This window comes from Aulonocara sp. 'chitande type north' Nkhata Bay, linkage group LG13 (assembly GCF_057382095.1).
Source record: "Aulonocara sp. 'chitande type north' Nkhata Bay isolate Kocher_YH1m ecotype deep benthic linkage group LG13, A_spYH_male_GT1.1, whole genome shotgun sequence".
In the NCBI taxonomy this organism is placed as follows: domain Eukaryota; kingdom Metazoa; phylum Chordata; class Actinopteri; order Cichliformes; family Cichlidae; genus Aulonocara; species Aulonocara sp. 'chitande type north' Nkhata Bay.
In genome coordinates this window covers 16,822,580-16,844,102 of record NC_141356.1, presented here as the reverse complement: position 1 = coordinate 16,844,102, position 21,523 = coordinate 16,822,580, and the positions used below count along the sequence as shown (strand labels likewise).

General features: G+C 42.5%; 1 protein-coding gene across 6 annotated transcripts in view; it reads right to left on the bottom strand.

Annotated features, from left to right (window-relative positions):
- ehbp1 (EH domain binding protein 1) overlaps window positions 1-21,523 on the bottom strand; it is a 162,242-nt gene that overhangs the window by 14,804 nt on the left and 125,915 nt on the right. For 5 of the 6 annotated variants that reach the window (XM_086258878.1, XM_086258882.1, XM_086258884.1 and 2 more), the window contains one exon: window positions 19,249-19,372. In XM_086258878.1, the coding sequence (XP_086115004.1) occupies window positions 19,249-19,372 (124 nt within the window). The remainder of the gene's footprint in view (window positions 1-19,248; window positions 19,373-21,523) is intronic. The other variant, XM_086258880.1, reaches the window with a different exon arrangement.

The following is a 21,523-nucleotide window of genomic DNA, read 5'->3' as shown; positions in this document are numbered from 1 at the left end:
ATTAAGAGCGCCATGCTGCCATGTGCTAAATGTACAAAATTCATGCTTTAGCATTAGTCTTAGTGAGTACACGTTAATTGACTTTAACTGGCTTCACTGTATTTTTAATTGGTGACTAAAACATCAAACCAGAAGCTGCACTAAACCTGCAATTACTGATAACTTTAGCTTTAAATTATCGGTGTGTAGTTTAGCTTCTTTTAGCTGCTCTCTTATTTGCAAGCGGTCGCAGCAGAGGACGGATCTACTTGGATGCGTCGGGGATTTGCATCTCCCTCTCAAACCAGTGATCGATGTTAACCCTAGGACTACAGAGCGACAAAAAGACCAAAACAGATTAGTCACAATGAAAATGCTGAAAATAGGAATGTATGCAGATGTATGGGGCTGCTCTTTATTTCCTGAGATTGCAACGATGTCAGTTGTTTAGTTTAGCCACCGCTGTGGAGAAAGCAGAAGTCACAACATAAAAGAATCTTTGCAACAAATTACAAATTTAATTATGAAGTTAATCTGTAAGAAAAGAGGGCTGCTAATGTTAACTGCTCTCAGCAACTAATACTTAAAATAATTTTTTCTCTTTGATTATTGTGAAAGAGAAAAATGTATTTTCTGTTTCATTATTGTGATCAATGGCTTCAAACAGCAACATGTGCAGTATTTGCACATGAGATGTTCATTCTAATTCATATAAATTGCAGTAAGTGGATGAGCAGGGTGTCCTGCATTTGTTCTTCCCTGGAGAAACTTCTGTGCCTTGAAGGAAGCAGCTTGGATAACCGAGGAAAATGAATGCGACAGAAAGAGAAACACATTAAAAGCTGTGATCACAGCATGTTCATCTCAGTCCTTATCCCACCATTTTGTCATTTAATCCAATAGCTGCTAATCCAATTTGTCTATCGGACATATAAAAAGGCAGGGAGGAGGAGGAGAAAGAAGAGGAGGGGAAGGGAGGAGATGGAGCTGAACTTCTCTTCTGTGTTCAAGTCACTTTCTCAATTGCGGTTTATTTAGGGCAGAGCTGCACTTGTGCATCTCCCCCCATCGTTCTCTCCATCCGAGCGTCAAGCCCGTCTGATATCAGCGGGGATCGGGGGAAGAAGAAAGCCAAAGACACATGAAAGAAAATGAGAGAAGGAGGAATAAAAAGAACAGGATGAACATTGTTTCCTGTGATTAGGTAAGAGCTCGTTAAAAGGCTGTCATGGCAGTGATGTGAATATGCATGACAGGGGCCGGCCTAATCAGAGAGGTTTGTGCCGAGGACCGGAGGGAGGGGGGGAATTGTGTGTAAGTAGCCTACTGAAGACTTGATTTAATTAATGTGAGGAGAGGAGTGTCTTGTTAGGAAAGGAGACAGGGAAGGACAGAGTGAAGCTTGTAAGCAGGAGAGTTTAGGGAGCTCTCAAATTCAGGTTTACCCATAAAAAGCGTCACATCTGAAGCTTACGCTTCTCTCCATTTCTGAAAATTAGAGTAACACTGAAGTCAAAGATGTACTCAAAGCTATGCACGCCAAATGTTACAACACTGGTGAGATGTGTAAGAATCAAACTGCCTAGCCACTGCATGTGATTCCTCCTGCTCTCTCCTATTCTATTCTCCTCTCCTCTGGAGTGGTGCTGAGGGCTATTTTTCCAAGGGAGTCTTGTACGAGGCCTCTTTTAGGTGTCCTCAATGGCACAATGGGTCCTAGCTCATAGAGCAGATTCCTGCTTTATTGAACCTGTGTATAAGGTCTGGTGAATGGAACACATTAACCGATTCACACTCACCTCTTTCCTTTTGCTCCCCCCGGATAGAGAAAAGTAAAAATTCAGAAAAAAAAAGAAAGAGGAGGGAAAAAAACCCTCCTCTCACACTGAGGCACAATGCGTGCCTTTTCCACTGGTGTCATTTGTCAACCACTGCTTGCTTTACAACTTACAAAAGAGGTGAAGGTAGGGGAGAGGGAGAGGAGAAGCAGGAGTAGGGTGCTGCAGAGTTTTGGAGGCACTGAGATTAATTAAATCTGATGCATAATCATAAGCAGGGCTGCAGAATTATTTGTTTCTGATTTCACGCAATATGCTGACAGGGGAAGCCCATCTTTCAAAATGCTGATGTTGGAAGAACAACAGCAGGCCTGCTGAATGACGATGAATATTTTCATCATACGATTGTTTTGTTAGCATAATCAGTAATAAAAGGAGATCAGGAGGGGATGAGTGTTACGAAATTATGCTGGATAAAATAATTATTGCCTATTTAACACCTGTTTGGATGTGACTGGTGAAACTGACTTGGTGTTGCGAACTGTAAACCGAGCAGGAGGAAAAATCCAATAAAAACACAGCTGTACCTCTTTGTTGTAGATTTCTGGTTTGCTTTGATGGTGATGATAGTGAACATCAGGTCCCATTAAAGAAGTGCAAAAAAGAGCCAGCTTTTAAAAAAACAAAATATTGAATCAATTTCAGTTAAATCATGATTACTAAAGATTTATTTGGTAGAATTTTACCCAGAATTGTGTACTCGAGAGTTCACTCTGGGAAAAAAAAAAAGAGGCATGACATAAAGTATTTTGAGGCCCTGTATCTTTGACAGTTTTCATATGATAGCGAAGTTTTTCATGATGTCAACAGATTTGAAAGAAAAAAAAAGCTGATTTTTGAGGGGGTCAGGTAGGAGGCACTCACTGATAATTTTAAGAGTAAAAGAGGCCTGTGGCATCTCACTCTCACACACACACACACACACACACACACACACACACACACACACACCCCCCCCCCCCCCCCTGGGATTTATTCTGCAACGTTTCCTGAGTCCAAAAGCTGCAAAATTCTTTTATAAAGTTTCATAAGTGGAAACATGCTTTTTATTTTCATTCATATATATTTCATTCATTTTCATATAACACATGCTGTTTTAGGTTAATTTTTAATATGGAGTCCTGATGATGAGCCTAGTTTGCGGGAGGAGAAGAGTCAGACTGTCAAAGCCTAACATGTTATCCTGCTAACATGTTTCTTCCTTTCCATCCGCCACTCTTCACCTCTTTAATCTTTTCTGTGGACTCTTCTAAATATACAGAAACGTATGTGCGCATGCACACACACACAAACGCAAAACACACACCACTGGGTAAACACATTTGACCTCAGAGCCAACAGTAGAGCAACCTCCAAACACCTCTACCTCAGAAGCTAAGGACAGATGGGAGCTTTGGCAAACAGAGTTCACATAATAGACTGAGTGAGGAGATGAAATGCTCATATTAGGTGGTTTCATTTTCACACACTGAACAGCAGCTGAAGAGTATATTTGGACAAGAGAAGTAATTTCTCCTCTTTCAACTTTCTTTAGCGTCTCATTTTAAATATTTAAATCAAACATATTTTATTTGATCACATAAAGGGGCTGAAAGGTGCTCAGATCAGAACAAAATAAGTGCCATTCCCAGAGTCTTTTTCTAGGAGAACCAGCCATGCCGTGACAATCACAAATATGCACTCTGCCTCGACTCACCCCCGAAGCATCTCCTCCTCTCTCCTCCCTCCCCCATCTCCATCAAATTGTGTTTCTGCTACAAATCAATAAACATTATCAGAGAGTGGCAGACTATGGGCTGGTGGAGGCAGCTTCTGTCTGTTAAAGCCCAGACCGCCCGGTCTCTATCACAGCCTGGGTGAGAAGGCCAGGAGGAAACAGAAAGATGCACACAAGAGAGAGAAAGGCGGGCAATGCGAGTCCACGAACGCACACACAAGTTATAGGGATTTACAGTAAACATAAGATGGAAGCAGAGTGCATACAAACTGAGCCACAATCAAACACAGATATGCTCAAACAGAGCATTTGGAGCATGTGCAGTCCTGCAGAGTGAATTTTCACATCCATACAAATGGAGAAAACAACCACAGCGAGCTGACTGGAAGAGAAAGGAACAGCAGTGAAGCACTGAGGTGTTTAACAATAATCCTAACAGTGCAGCACAGGCTGTTTTGACCATGCCATTCAATGTCAATAAGAAATTAAAGGGGGGAAAGGAAAAAAAAAAACACACAGAGTCAGCCTAAAGTCAACAGCGGCTTTAAACACTCCCTAACCCATTAGGCTGCTGTATCACCCACTCTATGCTTGTCAGCTCACTTTAGCTTTAGCGTCAGAAATCCCCACACTCTCCAACGCGCTACACGAACCATTTAACTGAGCCCTAAATAAGATGATTTTCAACTCGTCCCCACTTAGCTTGGGGCTGGAAAAAGAAAATCAGGGGGCCTGCCATACACCATTTCTCAATTACCTTTCTCATTATTGTCAACCGTGTTCATTACTACTATTATCACCCTTCCTTTTCTGTTGCACCCCCCTGCCCCACTTTAGGCTAGCTCGGGCCGTTGTGGCTGTCGCGTTGGATGAAGAGAGGGGAGAGGCGCGGCAGAATCGAGAGCTTTTTTCAGGGCCGGAGCACTTCAGGTAATTAATATAGCAAGAGGGGGCAGATGAGAGGAGATGGAGAATATGTGAGTGTATGTACGCCTGTGTGTGTGTTTTTGCTGAAATGTCTGATTGGGGAGCTCACCTGCCGATACCCCCTAAAAGGTATTTCATTAGCGGGCCTTTTACCATACAAGCAGAGCAACAAAGCCTCAGTTACGCCTGTCTCCACTCCAACTCGACAGGGCCCTCCAGGACGTCTGTAGCTGTGTGTGGGAAGAGTAAAGAAGAGTGGAGGAGCAGAGAGGAGAGGCTATCCCTGTTCATAATCTCATGACAAAAGGCAAAAAGGCATCATCCTATTACCAGTGTGATCTTCACCAGCTCCTGCTAGCCACTTTCCACAGGGGGCTCTCTTTTATTATTAAGGTGAGTAGGTGATAGGGAGCAGGAAAGGCGCGCGGCGCCTCCCTATTAGCCCTGGGACAAGAGTCGGTATGAGGGGGAGAGAAGAGCGGAGAGACCCCATGCTAGGGTCCTGTTTGGAGTCTTTTTCTCTTTCTCAGAATGAGAGCCTTTGCTTGGACCTTCGGGAGGCGGCTTCTATTAGGCTTCAGTGCTACAACACAAAGTGTGAGAGATTCTTCAATCAAGCAGCTCAATGCCAGAAGTGATGATCACTGGGAAAACATCTTGAGCTCCATCTGTTAAAACTCATTTGTATCTGGTTCACGTTACTCCTTAGCTCCACCGTTACATGGCAGCAATGAGGTATTGGGGTACAGATTTAAATGAGGTACATTTATTCAAGCTGAGCCTTGGTGGTCAACTCCTGATGGCTGATATCCACCAAGTCCTACGTGATTTGACCAGTGCTTCTTAAAGCATAAAAACACTTGTACTGTGGTTTCGGTTTAAACGTCACAGAGGTGTATTTTTGAGTATCCACAGCACAGTGAGAGAGGAAAGAGGTTGGGGGAGAGAAACACAGATTAGTCTGTTTTTTTTTCCTGAGTGTTTTGTCTTCATCTTAGTGGGGGGTGCTTTCCTCTAGCCTCAGGTTACACAAGGGAATTGTGGGAAATAAAACTAGGCTGAGCTAGGTTTGGAATAACAGCAGTGCTTGACCCACCATTAAAACATACAGAAAAGGTATAAGTGTATTAGTGTAAGCTTGTGCTTAAACTAAAGATGTTTTTGAGTACTGCAGGTAGTACTGAAGGTCTCTTTTAAGATAAATTTAAAGAAAATGAGTGATGTTTAAGTAAATGGTAAATAGACTATATGTACATAGCATCTTTCTACACAATAAGGGCACTCAAAGAGCTTTCTTACTACAAGCCACATTCACTCAGTCACACACATTCACATGCACACTCTGATGGACACATCAGGGTTCTGCATCCTGCCTGACGATACTTCAAAGGAGTCAGGGATCGAAACACCAACCTTCTGATTCGTGAACGACCTGCTCTCATATTTGAACCACAGGCACGTCTATAATTCAGCAAAACATTCTATATTCCGTTTTCCAGTTCCACAATTTCAGTATATTTTAAGTTCAATTTATCAAAAAAAAGGCTTCAATGATTATTTTTTCACTGCCTTTTGGTGTCACCACTTGAAGAAAAAAGAAAATTAGAAATAACATTTGAAATAACAATTAATAACAATTTCACTGAGTTAATAATTAGTGTCATTGTAAAGCTCTTTATAAAGGTGGTTTTTCTAAAATTATATTGCAATATATTTCATAAAGGTGACAGATTACATGGAGAAAAAAATGAGATTCAAGAGTTATTTAATATTATTAATTGTAACAACGAACGGATCCACCACTGTAGCAAAGAAATTTGGGTACGTTCTAATGACTACAACGCAGAGAATCATGACTAACACTTGTAGAGTAGAAATATTTATTGCTGCAGAAACCTTGAGACAAAGACTCTGTGATGATGAAACAGATCAACTGATGGAGATGAGGTGGGTCAACTCCTTGTGTGATTAAAAAACACGATTAATCACACGAGGACACTTTGTAGCATCTGTGATAGATAAAGGAAACTTTAAAGGTAAACTCAGAGAGAGCCTTTAAGAAAACCTCAGGATCATAAACAAACTAATTTTAGTGGCTTTGTCGCCTGAAGGTTACAAGGCTATGTGAACTCAGCGGTTAACCGGTAATTGTTTTGACTGCAACTGACTATTGAGCCTAAGAGTGCGTGAATAAGAGCAAGAGGAGCAAAGTGACATCACAGAGATGTGTTAAGTAATGTTACATTTCTGAACTCAAAATGAAAGCATTTCTTTTTGAATGTTTAAAATAAGTATTTCATCATTAAATCAAAACATAAATCATATATTGCTTCAAAGTTATAGTTTCCAGCTACAGTATTTGCTTGTGCTCCTGATGCTTGATGGTGAGATGATGCAAATGGCAACAAGTCACTGCTCAGTCTGGCTCCGCTGCTGAACAACTGCAGTCACTTCAGTCAGTCAACTGCAGTCACCGTTCCAGCAGGAGGACACTTTAATGAGCACTTTACATCACTGTGCATTTATACATGGAAGAATCTTACACATAGATGCTCGCGTGCACACGCTTTCCTGCCTGCATAAAGTCAAATATTTGGTAATTCCGTCTGATAGACTGAAGTTTGAAGGCCCTTTAAAGGTATGTTAAACGTACAGATTCTCAAGAGATGCACACCATCCATCCTGACAATCCACACACACATATACGCACACACACACATCATCGTCGTCGTCCTCCTCCTTTCTCCTCTGTAGCCCAGTAAAAAGCCTGTGATGACCTGGGTGTGTAGCTTATTAACCTCTCCATCAGTTCTTATCAGCCAATGAATAGCCCAGTCATCTGCCTCTCCTGCTGAATCTTAGGGTGAAAATTTTCTCCTCACGTCAGGGCTATAATTCAATCCACACAAAAATCATTTAAGGAGCACACACATGTACACGCACGCACGCAAGCACGCACACATACAATGGGGACCACAGTGGAAACATTTTGTCAGCCTTGTCCTCGGTGGGTTTGCAGGACTGGCGTGGACCAGATGTTACAGAAATTCTCAAACAACAGAACGAGTGTACATGGCGTGTTTGTGTGTGTGTGCACGCGCTGTGTATGCCTGCCTGCATGCATGCATGAGTGTGTTTGAGGGCGGGAATAAATTAATGGCTGATTTCTCCCCTTGCTTTGATGGCATTAAGAGCCCTCTTCTTCTCAATGTGCCGCGTTAAATGCTTTTCTCTCCTTCTCTTTTCCATCCGTCTCTCCCTCTTTTTCTTGACAAGCAGGGCCACCCAGCAGAAAGCAACTGATGCAAAACGCCAGAGTAATCTCCCCCTCCATCCACCACCACCACCACCCCTCCCCGCTATCTTTAGTCTTTGACACAGTAGCCATTATCTGTGGGATTTAGTTAAACCAAACCTTCATGTATTTGTTAGGCCCTTGGTTCGTTTTTTCTTCTGACTGCTCTGCTTGAGTGTGGTCAGGCTGCGAGGAATTGGAGGGGCGGGGGTTACATCATCAGTACAGCCTGACGGAGACTCGTGGAGGGGGTCTACAATGCCATCTAGCTGGATCCTACTCATGATGGTAAATATGTTAAGCTGAAATGTGCAACCTTGTTTGTTTTTGCTGCTGCAAGAAAAGTAAACCCAGACATTAAAGGCTCAAACATGATTGATTTAAGCCAAACCTGAAAAATACTGTGCGTCACTTCTGTTTAGCATTATTAACCCAACACTGATTCCAGTCAAATATGGGATAAAAAAAAAAAAAAAAAAAAAAAGAGGTTTCTTGACTTTTTAATAAAATTGACATCCTTAAAAAAGGTGTGGAATGAACCTAAATTTCCCCTTAACCAACCTAAATATTCCAATCAAACTTATTAATAATCAAGTCAAAACCAATGCGATTGTGCTAATGTAGCTAAAAATTATATTACCTAAACAGGTGTTTGACCAGTAAACAGGTTATACTGTATTATTTAGAGATACGTGCATTCAACTGCATTGTCTTTTGTCCAGTTTTAATCTCATAGCAACCATCTGCTACAACACAGACAATCACAATTAACATAAATGTCAGTCTCATTTCCACTCCCATCTCACATTAAAACCAAGGCTTTCCTCTCTGCCACATGCAGCCACAGACCTAAAAAGCACTGTAAACGAATCATGTTGAAACTCGCAGGTAAGCCAGGGCTCGGCGGGGCTAAACTAAGGTTAAGCCATGTGGTTTAGCTTCCCGGGAATGTGTTTACACACACACTGAGGTGTGAACCATTTAGGGAGCTTAGAGGGGTGGAGAAACACGAGTTGATTTAGCGCTAGTGTAAACGCCGGTACCTGTTGACGGGTGTTAATTGGGACAGCTTAAGACAAACAGCATAAATCTGTAGGGATTCTCAGGCTGGCCGAGCAATCATCGAGCTGCAGGAGAGCGAGCAAAATAAGGCTGGATATCAAGTTACTTTTTTCAATTAGTTTCAAACTGTTAGGCCCTAAAAGCAGTCAACAGATGTCTGTAGTCATGATAACTTATTTTTTAACCTGATATGAATAAAAAGATGCAGAGATGTCAAAAGAAATTCCACCAGACCCAAAGTCATTTCTACTGGGTTTGTATCTAAAAGAACAGAAATGAACAAATATTAATGAACCACAGTGTTTTAAAGCAGAAAATCCTAACAGCACTGTGGAAAAAAACAAACCAGATGTCAAACATTCCACCTGAAACGAACGCATATATACTGAAAGAGAAAAGAAATATATTATAAAAGGATTGTGGACCTTTTTTGAATATTTGGATTTCAAAGAGATGTTGAGTAATTAATTCATACTAGGTATGCAGTGTTTGCTTTGGTACACACGTTGAATGAACAAAAGTATTTTATTAATATTTATTTTCTATACTTGAACTTAAAATAATAAATATGAATAAATTAGGTGTCTTGATATGAATTGTCATGTATGAATATAAGAGGATAATTTTCTGTTCATTTTCGTTTTGTTTCTGATTTCTGATTAAATGCTGACATTTATTTTTAAAATATTAACAAAGATTATCATGAAAAAAAAGAAGCAAGCTTTGGATAATTTTTGTGTAGGCATAGGCAAAGAATAGTCGCTATTTTCAGCTTTAATTGTGACGCACAGCCTGGTGAAGCCACCTGTAGGTGGAGGATTTTTTGAATGAAGTAGTGAGAGTTTGTAAGATGTAGAGAGTGGTGATAACCCCCAGTGGAGGACCCCCCTCAACCTGCTGACAGACAGCTGCAGCCTTTTTAGCATAAGTGGCTCCGCCTGCTCCATTAGCAAAGAGAAGAAGGAGGGTGTGTGTGTGTGAGTGTGTGTGGGGATGGTGGGTGGGAGGGAGCTCAACCCCCCTGGGGTAGATGTTAGAACAAATTTGAGGGGTGTCATATTACACGGCTTGTGACAAGAGGCCGAGGGGAGGTGAATGATGAATTTACTTAATGAATTAATCTGCGGACCAGTAATGGCTCCGCTAACAACATTAGTCATCCTTCTTACATCTCTGTGTTGCGATTCTTCCCTCATCTCTTCCTGTTACACAATCATTTTATCCACTCCTCCGACAGCCGTTTCCCCTCAGATATCAGCTTGTTTCCCATGGTTAGGTACATTTAACAAACTGAAAACTACCAATTAATAAAGTCTTTCGATTTCTTGATAAATACTCAAACTTTACATTGTTTTTAATGTGTTTATAAACACACCTTTCAATCTGGAATAGCCTTAAATTAACACAGACACCAACACCAGGCTGATGAAGCTTCTGATTCAATACACAGATGCAAAATTGCAGTGTTTAAATAGACATTTAAATGGAAATGTATTGGGAAAGACAGCTGTTGGTATTTGTAGCCTGGAGTGCTCATAACAATGGGGAAATGGGGAGGAGTGTGTATGGGAGGGCGGGGGGGGTGATGACAAGCAGCTGTGTTAGCAAGTGAATGGTGTAATTACTGGCCAAACCTCTGTCATTAACCTGCATTGTGGAGTGCCACCACATCGGTTACCATAAGAAAGCCTTGATTAATTGACTGTAACGATGAAATTCAATTATGTTATTGGGCTGGAGTTTTTAAATGAAATAATAATCAATTATATAATGGAGGGAAAAAATAAACATCTTTAGCCAAAATGTGCATTGAAGGATTATCATTGAGAACAGGTGAAAGCCAGTAAGTAAAGTAAGAGATGGCTGAAAGACTGTGGATTAAACTCTGACAAGAAAAATCCCCCCCCACAAAAGAAGTCAACAACAACAACAAAACAAATCAGTAATTTATTACTCAAATTTAACAATTTAATTAAAGTGAAAATAGATGATTTTTTTATCTGGTTGTGTGGATCACTGTGCTGCTAAAAAGATTATTTTTCTGTCCTCTGTGTAGCTGTGGATGTTCGCATGTGTGTGTAATTTCGACACTCGCTTGTCTGTGACGACGTGTTTGGCAGCTTGCAGCGTGCTTTGGACCGGCTGCTGCATGGGGTCTCAGGCGAAGAGGCAGCTGATGAAAGCGTTGGCGGGATGCTCCAATAAAGAGCAGATTATCATAAGCGGCCATTGTCCACCTCCGAATTCTCTCCAACAACCGCCCCCCGCCCCGGCCTCCTCATCTTCACTTACTCACCCTGTGGCTGAAAATGTTAATCGGCGCCATCACTGGCAGGAAACACAGATGGGCTGCCCGGCCCAGTGAACACAACTTTACCTAGTTCTGAGTAACCGTTATAACGAAATAAAATATAGCTAAATGACACAGGATGATTTCTGCTCCAGTTTGGAAACAAATTTAACTTGCACGTCTCTGTACTAAGAAGCCACCCCCCCTCGACTCCAATCCCCTCCTTCCTCCCACCCTCCCGGTGACTCCATCCACCCGGCTCGTTTTATCTGAAGATTCTCAGACAATGCCTAGAGGATCCCATTCCCTAATCTTCCTAAAAATCCCCCTTTCATCCCCACTGTTAAAGAATGTATGAAAGGCTGACACCGAGCTGGAGAAAAGCAGGAGGGGAGGGGAGAGAAAGGAGGAGAAGAAGAAGGAGCAGCGCACATCTGGGAGTGAGGGTGGTGTTACTGCGCTGGACTGTGAGGGTGGAGGGCGGGAGGAGGACAGGAGCTCCACGCTGGTCGCTTGTGCTCAGTCCTTGCAAGTTGAGTAATTAAATTGTTTTGCTGCTCAAACATTCAAATGGCCGAGGAGATTAAGGGCATGGGCGGGAAAGGGAGTCTGTGTGTGTGTGTGTGTGTGTGTGTGTGTGTGTGGGGGGGGGGGGGGGGGGGGGGTGTTAATCTGTGTTCTGACCCAGTTGAACCTTAGAGTCACACACACACACACACACACACACACACACACACACACACAACAAGAAAAAAAAAAAAAAAGCTCAAATCCTTTGTTTTGTTCCCTCAAAGGCAAGAAAAAGGCAATGGGGTTTTAAAGGAGTGATCCCTAGATTTCTTTTCTTGCCCCATAGGGAAGAACGGTGCATTTGCTCCTGAAGTGAATTCAAGATGACCACAAACACATTCCACCGTGGTCTAATACAAAACCATTCGATTGAAAGCGAGTGCTCTTTTCGTAACCCTGACAACAACAACAACAACAAGAAAAAGACCACGGGCTTTGAAAAGAAGGGAGCGCATCTTCTCTTGGCTGTGTCTATCTCAGTTGCCACGAGCTTAGCTTACGAACAGAGTCTGTGATTATGGATAAACAATAGTGGCAATCGTTCTGTGTTCAACTATCTCAATCAGAATTCACACAGTGGACAAGCTTTCAGCATAGCCTGTGTTTATTTTGGGAGGCTCAGGAGGAGAGGTGAATGTGGAAAATGTCTATCTAAGAATGAAAAAAAAAAAGCAATCAGAGGAAAACGTGAAAAGCAGCACCTGAAAAACAAAGTGACCGCTGATTAAAGCCAACACTAAACCCTCTCCTCTCCCTCCATCTTTCAGTGTGTGAACTGTAGAGGGTATTATACTCTAAACACTTTTTCTTCTCTCAGTGCTGAAAGATTAGACTGGTTATCCCATTAAAGTTGGTAAAATGCCATTCTTGTGTCTTTAAGCTCTCGTATAGGAGGTCAAGATGAGTCTGCCTGCGCTTACAAGGCGGGCACGGATGTAATCTGCCCAAAGTTACAATAATTAATGTTAAGCTTCTTCAGCAATACGTTTGTGAAAGAACCGGTCCTGATAATATACTTAAAGCTGCACATGCTGTTTGTGTTGCCACGACAAGAAAAGGCAGAGCTTGACGTGCACGCGTACTTGCGAGAGTCCCTCTGCCACTCACGTAGCTCAGCTTAAATCTTTAGTCAAACTATAAGCTGATGCTGCCACAATGCTGGATTAGGTCGACAGGCATGGGAAAGAGAGTGAGAAGGCGGCTCACTTGATGCTAAAGAAATATAAACTACACATGCAGCTACAACAGCATCTGTGGGATGACAAGCAAAAGGACACGTCGCTTAAAAAGGAGAAATTAATCTGAAATGCAATCATTGGTAAATTCCAACTAAATATTATTTCTTTAACAGGGTGGCATTCATACTTTTAAGAGGCTGAAATCTGATTTACAAGTAGATGAAAAAGCTTTTGAAACAATACAGATGGATGAATAAAACTTGGACAAGCGGGATTCAGAGCCACAGGTTGACATTTAAGCAGCTGCAATCCTCCACACAATCACACGGCAAGTCAAAGCGGCCAGCAGCCTTTTCCGATGTGACGGCATTGACAGTCCGTGCTGTCCCTTCCTCAGATACCGAGGGGGATACTGCATGTGTAAAGTACATTAAGCTCTTGCTGGAATCCTTCCTTGTGCCATTCTCCTCTCGTCGACTCTCAGACACAAAGGCAGATTAAAGGAGCGCACGCCATAAAAACCCTGTGTCAATCTTATCGGCTTGGAGTGCAATTTTTAAATGTATGTTAATCTGGGGGAGCTAAAACTCATTCTCTCCTCTCTCTGCTTGTTTATCTCTTATCAAATGCGCAGTAGGTGAGGGGCAGCTTTGCGGCGCAGCTAAGTGCCATTATTTGGATAATTGCATCCATTGTTGCTGGTTATATAGCTATTTGAAATGGGAGGTGTGTGTAAATAGGTGCAGGGGCCAGGTAGGGGGTGGCTGAGATATATTCAAAAAGAGGCCAGGGGATTTTCTGCGAAGGCTACATGATGCATTTGAATGCTTCTTCACACCTAAAGCTGAATTTTCAATAAGCAGTGTTTGATATGTTTTTGTCTGTGCAACAATAGCTTCAGAAAATAACAAAGCCAAGGTCAGGAGCGTTACATGCACCAGAAGAAACACACTAACAATGAATGGTATCTTCACAGAAATTAAACACGTACAATGAAACCATCACAAACCGAAGCTTTTCAGTGTGTTCCAGCTCTTTTGCATTTCTAAGGTGGTCAGATACCCTAACAAAAGTTAAATGACACAGACAGCCATGCATAAATCATAAATAATGAATATGCTTCAGTTCAAATAGAAATCAATAAACTCCAATAAATATTTGGTCTACTGCAGGAGGTGAAACGTTCTCCTAATGTTGCATGTGTGAAGGACAGTACTCCCAGTGGTGCAAGAATAACAAGTTCATTAGTCGAGGGGGGGTGCCGCAGGAATTCAAATTCCCCCCCGACCCGGGCCCGGCCTCTGATTGGCTGGCTGCGTCGGCATGGCGAGACTCATTAGAGCCCAGCAGTAATTAAGAGTTGTTAGAAAGTGAATTCTCCAACCGCAGATTAGAAAATTAAACTATTTACTGATTACATATTAATAGAAGACAACAATGGCGCTTGCCATAAGCTTGGAAGGCAACCAAGGAATAAATCTGTGTACTTAATTACCATAAACAATGGGGGCATAGAAATGGAGTTTTATGCACACTCCCTCCTGTAATGTGTCTGATATCAGAAGACACTTGACAATTCTTGTTCAATTATCTCTATTATTTAATGTGCTGTGAACTGCCTCTGAGTAAATAAATTAACCACCCCAATTACTTTGGATTCATCTGGGGAGGGCCGCTGCGTAATAGAAAATGCAGGAGAAAGCTGCATTGTGCCCAAACCTAGGGGAGGAGGGGAGGTGTGTGGAAAAGAAGGGAGCATTTCTTTTTTTTTGGAGGGGGGGGGGGAAGGCTGACTGGAGAAACTGAGATTCACAGGGATAAAAAAGGAATAGAGAAAATGTAAAGACACCCAGAGTGAGAACGTCTATCAAAAACACATGATAAGATAGGTCTTTTAATTTTTAGGTAACCAAATTCCTGGTGGAAAAGAAGAACAAACTCTTTACAGACAGAAAAAGAGAATCTCGAAAATAAAAGGGGAGAGAGAATGACAAAGCAAAAGCATGTGATATCAAAGAAAGGCATACTGTGGACCAGCAGAGCACAGAGGATGTTCCCAGGCTTTCTGCTGCTGGAGCAGAGAGATGAACAATCAGTCATGGGTCAGTCGGTCTGTCTGTTCACATCTGCCCGTCACTCCTGCAGCGCTCAGCGTTACCAGAGCACCACTGCACACTGAGCTCACCCAAACTTACCTTGAGAGGTCTGAATCATATGATCAGATTCACTGCTCTGATTACTCTGCACATCCCCGCTCAAAGGGTCTACTGAGAGTCTGAACTAACTGCTTGCCGGTCTGCGTATAAGCTACGCACATATGCATTATTTAACTGATGGTTAACTCTGAGTCAATCAAGTCTATTTGTGCACGGCTTCAGACCATATTCTAAGCTAAAGCTCTCCTGTCCTATAGTAGCTTGGGGGGGGTAGGTTCACGGCAGCTTTTTCACCACAGACTGCCTATCACAACAAAAACGCAGCTTTGGCACTGCAATGGGAAAAGAAGAAGTTGTAATAGGAAACAATGATCAGAGAGCGTTTTCAGAATGTCCAACTCTCCTTCTCTGCCATCACGGAGTCTTTCTGCTCCTCCATCTCTAGCCTGACTGCACATAAGGTTATAAAAATGGGAAGGTGACACCAAAGCATAGCGTCAGTGCTATTTATCAGCATGACAGCAACGATCACAACAATGATCACAATGATGTCAGTGTTGGGTTTAGGTTGTTTATTTTTGAGGTAAAAAATTCACATACCCAAGGAGTGAAGTTATGTGCTAATGCTAAGGTTGATTAGCAAGCTACATCCAAAAACTGTACAGGTGCAGTGCACAGGCACACATCTGATGATTAGTGCTAACAAACCGACAAACAAAATCCTAGAAATCAGGCAAAAATGTCTCGGAACACACAGCAAGCCATATTATTATTCAGATTGTACCAATGAAATGCTTCAAAAGGCATCAGCAGCACAAACATAGTGGTGAGGACCAGTACAGGGACTTCAGTTAGCAGAGGTACAGCTGCCTGCGTCGGGACACCAGTCAATCAAAGCAGTCCCTACAGGTATCCCCACACAGTAAAAACACATTTTACCAGTCTGTTTTTACCTTACAACATAAAGCACCTTGAGGCAACCCTTGTGGTAACTTACACTGAGCTGAACTGAATTTTAACATGGGAGTCTGCTGTTTTCTTTCAGCCACAGGGTTTGTTTTTACACATGAAACACATGAAATTTCGAAAGAATCGGGTTGGAATATTTTCAACAAATTTATCAGACAGCAGGAAACAGTCTGATTCAACACACTCCTAACTGGAATAATAGTTTTGGAGTAGGAGCTGCAACATGTCTGCAAGTCCCAAAAAGTTTTAGGCTGCAGTACAAGTCTGAAAACTACTCATCTTTGTGATGATCCGTCAGTGCACCTCTTCTTCTGCGTTCTGACCCGAGTTGCCCTTCTGTTAAAAATCTTCATTTGTGTAGTTTGTCTAATCTTTTGCTGAGATCACAACTGAACTTAAGCTCAATTAAAACACTGAAAGACCGTGGCGAAGCTTGGCTGCTGGCTCACATCTCTTCATGTTCCATAAACATCATTTTACTCTGGATTAGGATATCTGAAATTAAAGCTGACAGTGGAGTGTGTGTATGAGGTTTTTATTTCTTTGTGTTTTTGTTTTGTTTTTTGAAAAAAAAGAGTTCTGAAGGTGATGACAGCTTCACTCGGAGAAGAGTAGTGTTGGTTATTTGTGAAGCAGAGTGTTATCAAAAAAGAAGGCTACCTGCTCAGTCGACTTCCTTCACCAAAATTTTAGTTTTTAACAGCAGATCACGAGTGTGCCAAATCAGCACCACAACGTCACACAGATGCCTGTCGCGTGTGATGACACTTGGTATGTATGTCTGTGCAGTGCCAGTGTAGTGTAAACCACATGGGCACGTGCACAGGGTGACGCTGACGCACAACGGAGGCAGATTTCAGAACCAGTTATTAGGAGAAACACGAGACAAAATAATTTGACCAATAAACACACCGGTGTGCATACACTGAGTGTGCTCATTGAACAACTACCTGCAATGAATAAAACACTTTGGTGGACACTCTCCCTAACATGGTTGCGAAGGAAAAAGGTGTCCCACCCATTATGAGCAAGTTATGACTAATAAATTTTCTCCTAAGCGGATGCACGCAAGCAAGTCCACACTGGGTAAAAATTAAAGGATGGCTACCTGCCAAAGTAAGGCTGGCAAAGCAAATGATATTTAAACCAAAAATATTAGCGTTTGGTTAGTAGCTACTAAAAAGTCTTTCTATGATCCCTACTAAAGCACCAGTCAGATGTGACGGATCAATAGTAGATATACTGCTTACAGCCAATCAGGCACAACTTCTGATATTCTGGGTCCTGAGAAAAAAAAATCTCTCTCATCTCTGACAGCATATAGAAAGGTGACCTGAGTTGCTGAAGTGATAAAGGTTACTTTAGTGACCACCTGTCATGGGTGAGTTTCAGCCTGAAGACTCCAGACTTTGCCCAAAGGTTCAATCCATAACCTATCGGATGAGTGCTGCAAAATGAGATATGAAAACAGAAATACACTTTCAGGAAGTGAGAAACTTTCCCTCATTTGATGCGACATATTGCCAGTGTTGTACGGATCTGCCTTACATAATGACTACTTCATCATGAATATATAAATATCCTAACACATCTTTGATCAGCGACCAAATGTGACGCTTAAAGGTCAGTTTTATAGTATATAAAACGTACCATATCACCTTTATATATCCTGATAGTGTATTGACTTGTGGAGACCACATTTTTTCGATTTCATTCCACACTCATGTTAGGAGGAGATGAAAAGCGACCAAGGTGAATTTCTCTTCGTGATATCCTTTTATTATTTTGTCCTCGCCTTCCTGTCGTCGCCCTCTTCCTTTTCTAGTGAATCACATTTTCAGGAGGGGACCGCGGGTATATATATTTATATAAAGAAAAATCTTTATGGCTGAAGGTGTTTGAAAGTAAATAACCTGGCGTCTTGCTGGCTAGTTGCCGCTTTAACAGTGGGTGAAGAAGGAGGAGGGGAAAACCCCCCCCCCAAAAAACCAGCCCTTCAGATTGACACAATGGCATGCGCTCCGACAGAGGGAGAGGGCACAGAGGCAGGGAGGGAGGCGAAAAGGAGGAAAATGACAACAACAAACAGAGGAGAGATATCCACCATATCAGGATCCAAATGGGATGGGGAAGGTGAGCGCAAATCCCACCGCCCCAGTTTCCTTTCTAAAAACCCCTTCTTCTATCCTCCCCTGTGTTGCCTTTTTAGGATTTCGGGGGCTAAATCCACCAAGTTAGACGCTGATATATCAGAAAGAGCATGAGAGCTGCTTCTAAATTACTACAGCAAATACTGTACCTACACTCTCACAACATTCACAGACATCAAAATTTTACACTTCTTGGAACCATTTCCCCCCCCAGCAGCATTCTTGGGTGAGGAATGGGATGATTTAGTATCACAAATAGGATGCTATTCTCCAATTTCAGTTAGGGACTCGACGGAGCCAAGGCCCCTCTTTTGGCTCAGCACACTGTCTCATGTCTTAACAAGGCTTTACCCCCAGCCAAATCTTAAATAAAAACCTTCCGAATCCGGCTCTGTACGCCAAACCAGATTGCTTTTTTTTGCGCTTTTTTTCGCGGGTGTGTAAGCATTTGTGTGTGTCTGTCGTGGATTTGTGAACTGTGTCAGTGCTCATGTTGTGTTACCTCATGTTTTTTTTTTTTGCCATTTCTTTGCCTCTCCCTCTCTCCTCCCTTTAACTCACCCCCGTCTTTCCTTATACAGCATATCAATGAAGGCCAGATATGTACTAGGGGAAGGAGGGTGTATGTGTGTAGCCGTGCATGGCTGAGCGCACTGTTCAATAGTGTGGATGCTGGCTGGCTGGCTGGGGCCGCGGCTGGCAAACGGCTGCAGCGGAGACTTCGGCTGGGGCTCTGCTATCGCACCCAGTTATCGTTTCCCCCATGAAGGGCTCCCTTATCACCCCAGCCCAGAGAGGTCTCCCTTCTTCTCCCATCCCCGAGACACACTCCCCCACCTCCTCCCTCCCCACCCACCCTTCCCCTCCCTTCTCCACCTCCTCCTCATCCCTCACCCCCCACCCATCCCCTCCTTTCATATACACCCAGCGCTCCGTCGTGCAACATTCAACCAAGAGGGAGGGTGACGAAGGAGGGAGGGCGATGAGGGAGGGGGGGGCTTCAAAGATTCTCTCTCACACAAACACACACACACCCTGGGCGTACATGGATGTGTGTTTGCGTGTGTACGCTCAATTTGCCAAAACAGTTTTTCCAGTGTAATTGGGCTTGGGGTACCTGTGTCCATGAGATAGCGCAGCCTCTTCTCCACGCGAGCTGCTCGGGCGTCTATGTGCCTCTGCTCGCTCTCCAGTGCAGACAGCTCCCCAACCACATACTGACTGGTGTCTTTGAACGCCTTCTGTCAACCGAGAGAGAGAGAGAGGGAGATAGAGACAGAGACAGAGAGAGAAAGAGAGACAGAGAGAGAATAGTTAGAGGAAGGAAGTATAGCTATATTAGACAAAGAGCTTTAATCCACATTTGTGAGTTCTACATCTACAAACCCACTTTATAGCCTTTTATTAACCACATTCCACTGTATTATTTTATTTTAACACTAAACACTTTGAAGTTTTCTTCAGTAAACATTAGTTATGTATATTAGGTGTGCTAATCATAAAATAAGCCAACTTATTCTACTTTGATAATAAAGCACATTGAAAAAATTCAGAATAAGGCCACAAAATTTCTTTCTCTAAACTTATTGCTTATCAGTTTATTTATGTGTGGTCCATTAAATATCCTGGTTTTTTTTTGTTTTGTTTTTTTTGGGGGGGGGGGAACCTGATAAGCTACATCTTAACAACACTCATCTTAACAATGTCAATGAAGAGTTAACAAGGAAACAGAAAACAGGCACTCACTCATCACTAAACGTCTTGCTCACTTCTTAAAGAGTGCCAGTATTTTGTTCGCTTTTCATGCAACAATTTATCAGCCAGTGTTGGCCCTGTTGACATCAGCAGATTTGCAAACAAGATGGGGCTTTCCCAAAATCAGTAGCAGGCATTAATCTGTAGATAGTTAACACTACTGCAATCACAGCAACAGAGCTCCACTCTACCAGCTGGCTAAGGCCTTTCTGTGTGGAGGTTGCATGTTCTCCTTGTGTCTGTGTGGGTTCTTTCCAGGCACTCTAGCTTCCTCCCACACACCACAGACATGGATGTTAGGCTAACTGCTGATTCTAAAATGGCCATAGGGTGAGGTGGACTGTGAGCACGAAGAACCGTATGCTTTAGCCCTGTGACAGACTGGCAACCTGCTCAGGCTGTACCCTGCTTCAGCCCAATGACTGGGATAGGCTCCAGTTCACAAAAGTTCTGAAGATATGTTATGTATTTATGTTTTGCTCACACTAAATGCTCATTAACCACACGTTAAGAGAAAATCTCCAAAATCCAGATTATAGTACTGTGATCAAAGATTCTATCACTGTATCATTGGTTATTTTAACACTAAACTAAACACTGAGCTTTTCCTAATAACTGTTTGTTATGTTATTGATTTGAATTTAAATACTGGACGATATAAGTGTGTAAGCCTGGTGTAATGTACGATGAGGTCAGTTATTTTCATAAACAAGATTAAGTAGTTATCCTGAGTTATCCTATGAGCATCAGTGGGGGGCAGAGGCTTTGTTAAACTTCCAAAACTGTGCAAGTCATTAAAACCACCATTTAGCCTTCAGCACTTTGAAGTCAATGTACTTTTGCTTTAGGATGTCTGCATATCCAGTTTATTTACTCCACACTAAATAAACTGGTTAAGATGATTATTTTTTCGATTCAGCTTTCTTCAAGCTCACGACTTCTAATACACAGAGCAACATCAGCCACTCTACACACACACACACCTCGCTCTATAACCAGACACTTAATACACACTCCATTTCTGACCTCTCTTCACCTCTGTCTCCAGGCTGTTTGCTATTCTTCAGAGAAACTCCTCTGAGTGAGGAAAAAATGTTTATTCAAATTCACTACTGAGGATGCATCCGAAAAAATATCTCTATTTTACTGCTGATGCACTTCATTTTTCTTAATGGGAAGTAGAACTAGAGAGCAGGAGAGAAAGTTTTTTTCTTTTTTCCATTCCACCCAGGCCAGCACTTTTTCCTCTACTCCTTCCAGCATGCGAGTGTGTGCATCTGTGCAGCTCTGCACACGTGTGATTGTGCAAGTGTGTGTGTGTGTGTGTGCTGATTCCCAACAGCCTTTCCCCCCTCCTCTTCTGTGCGCGCTCTCGCTCTATCACCATATTTTTCCTTGGCAAATCAATTTTACACATGATCAGCCCACTCCCCTTGCCGCGCTCGGCCCAGCCGTAATTAAGAGGAGGGAAATTACCATATATATTATATTAATGCAAACATCATTCAGCAGGTAATTCTTGGCTGATCGGGATAATGGAAAGGTTGAACACCCATTAACCCTGGGGCCCAGGCGCTGGGAGGAGGGTGCTGTGTGTGCGTTTGTGTGTCTATGTGGATGGGACTGGGGTGGAGGGT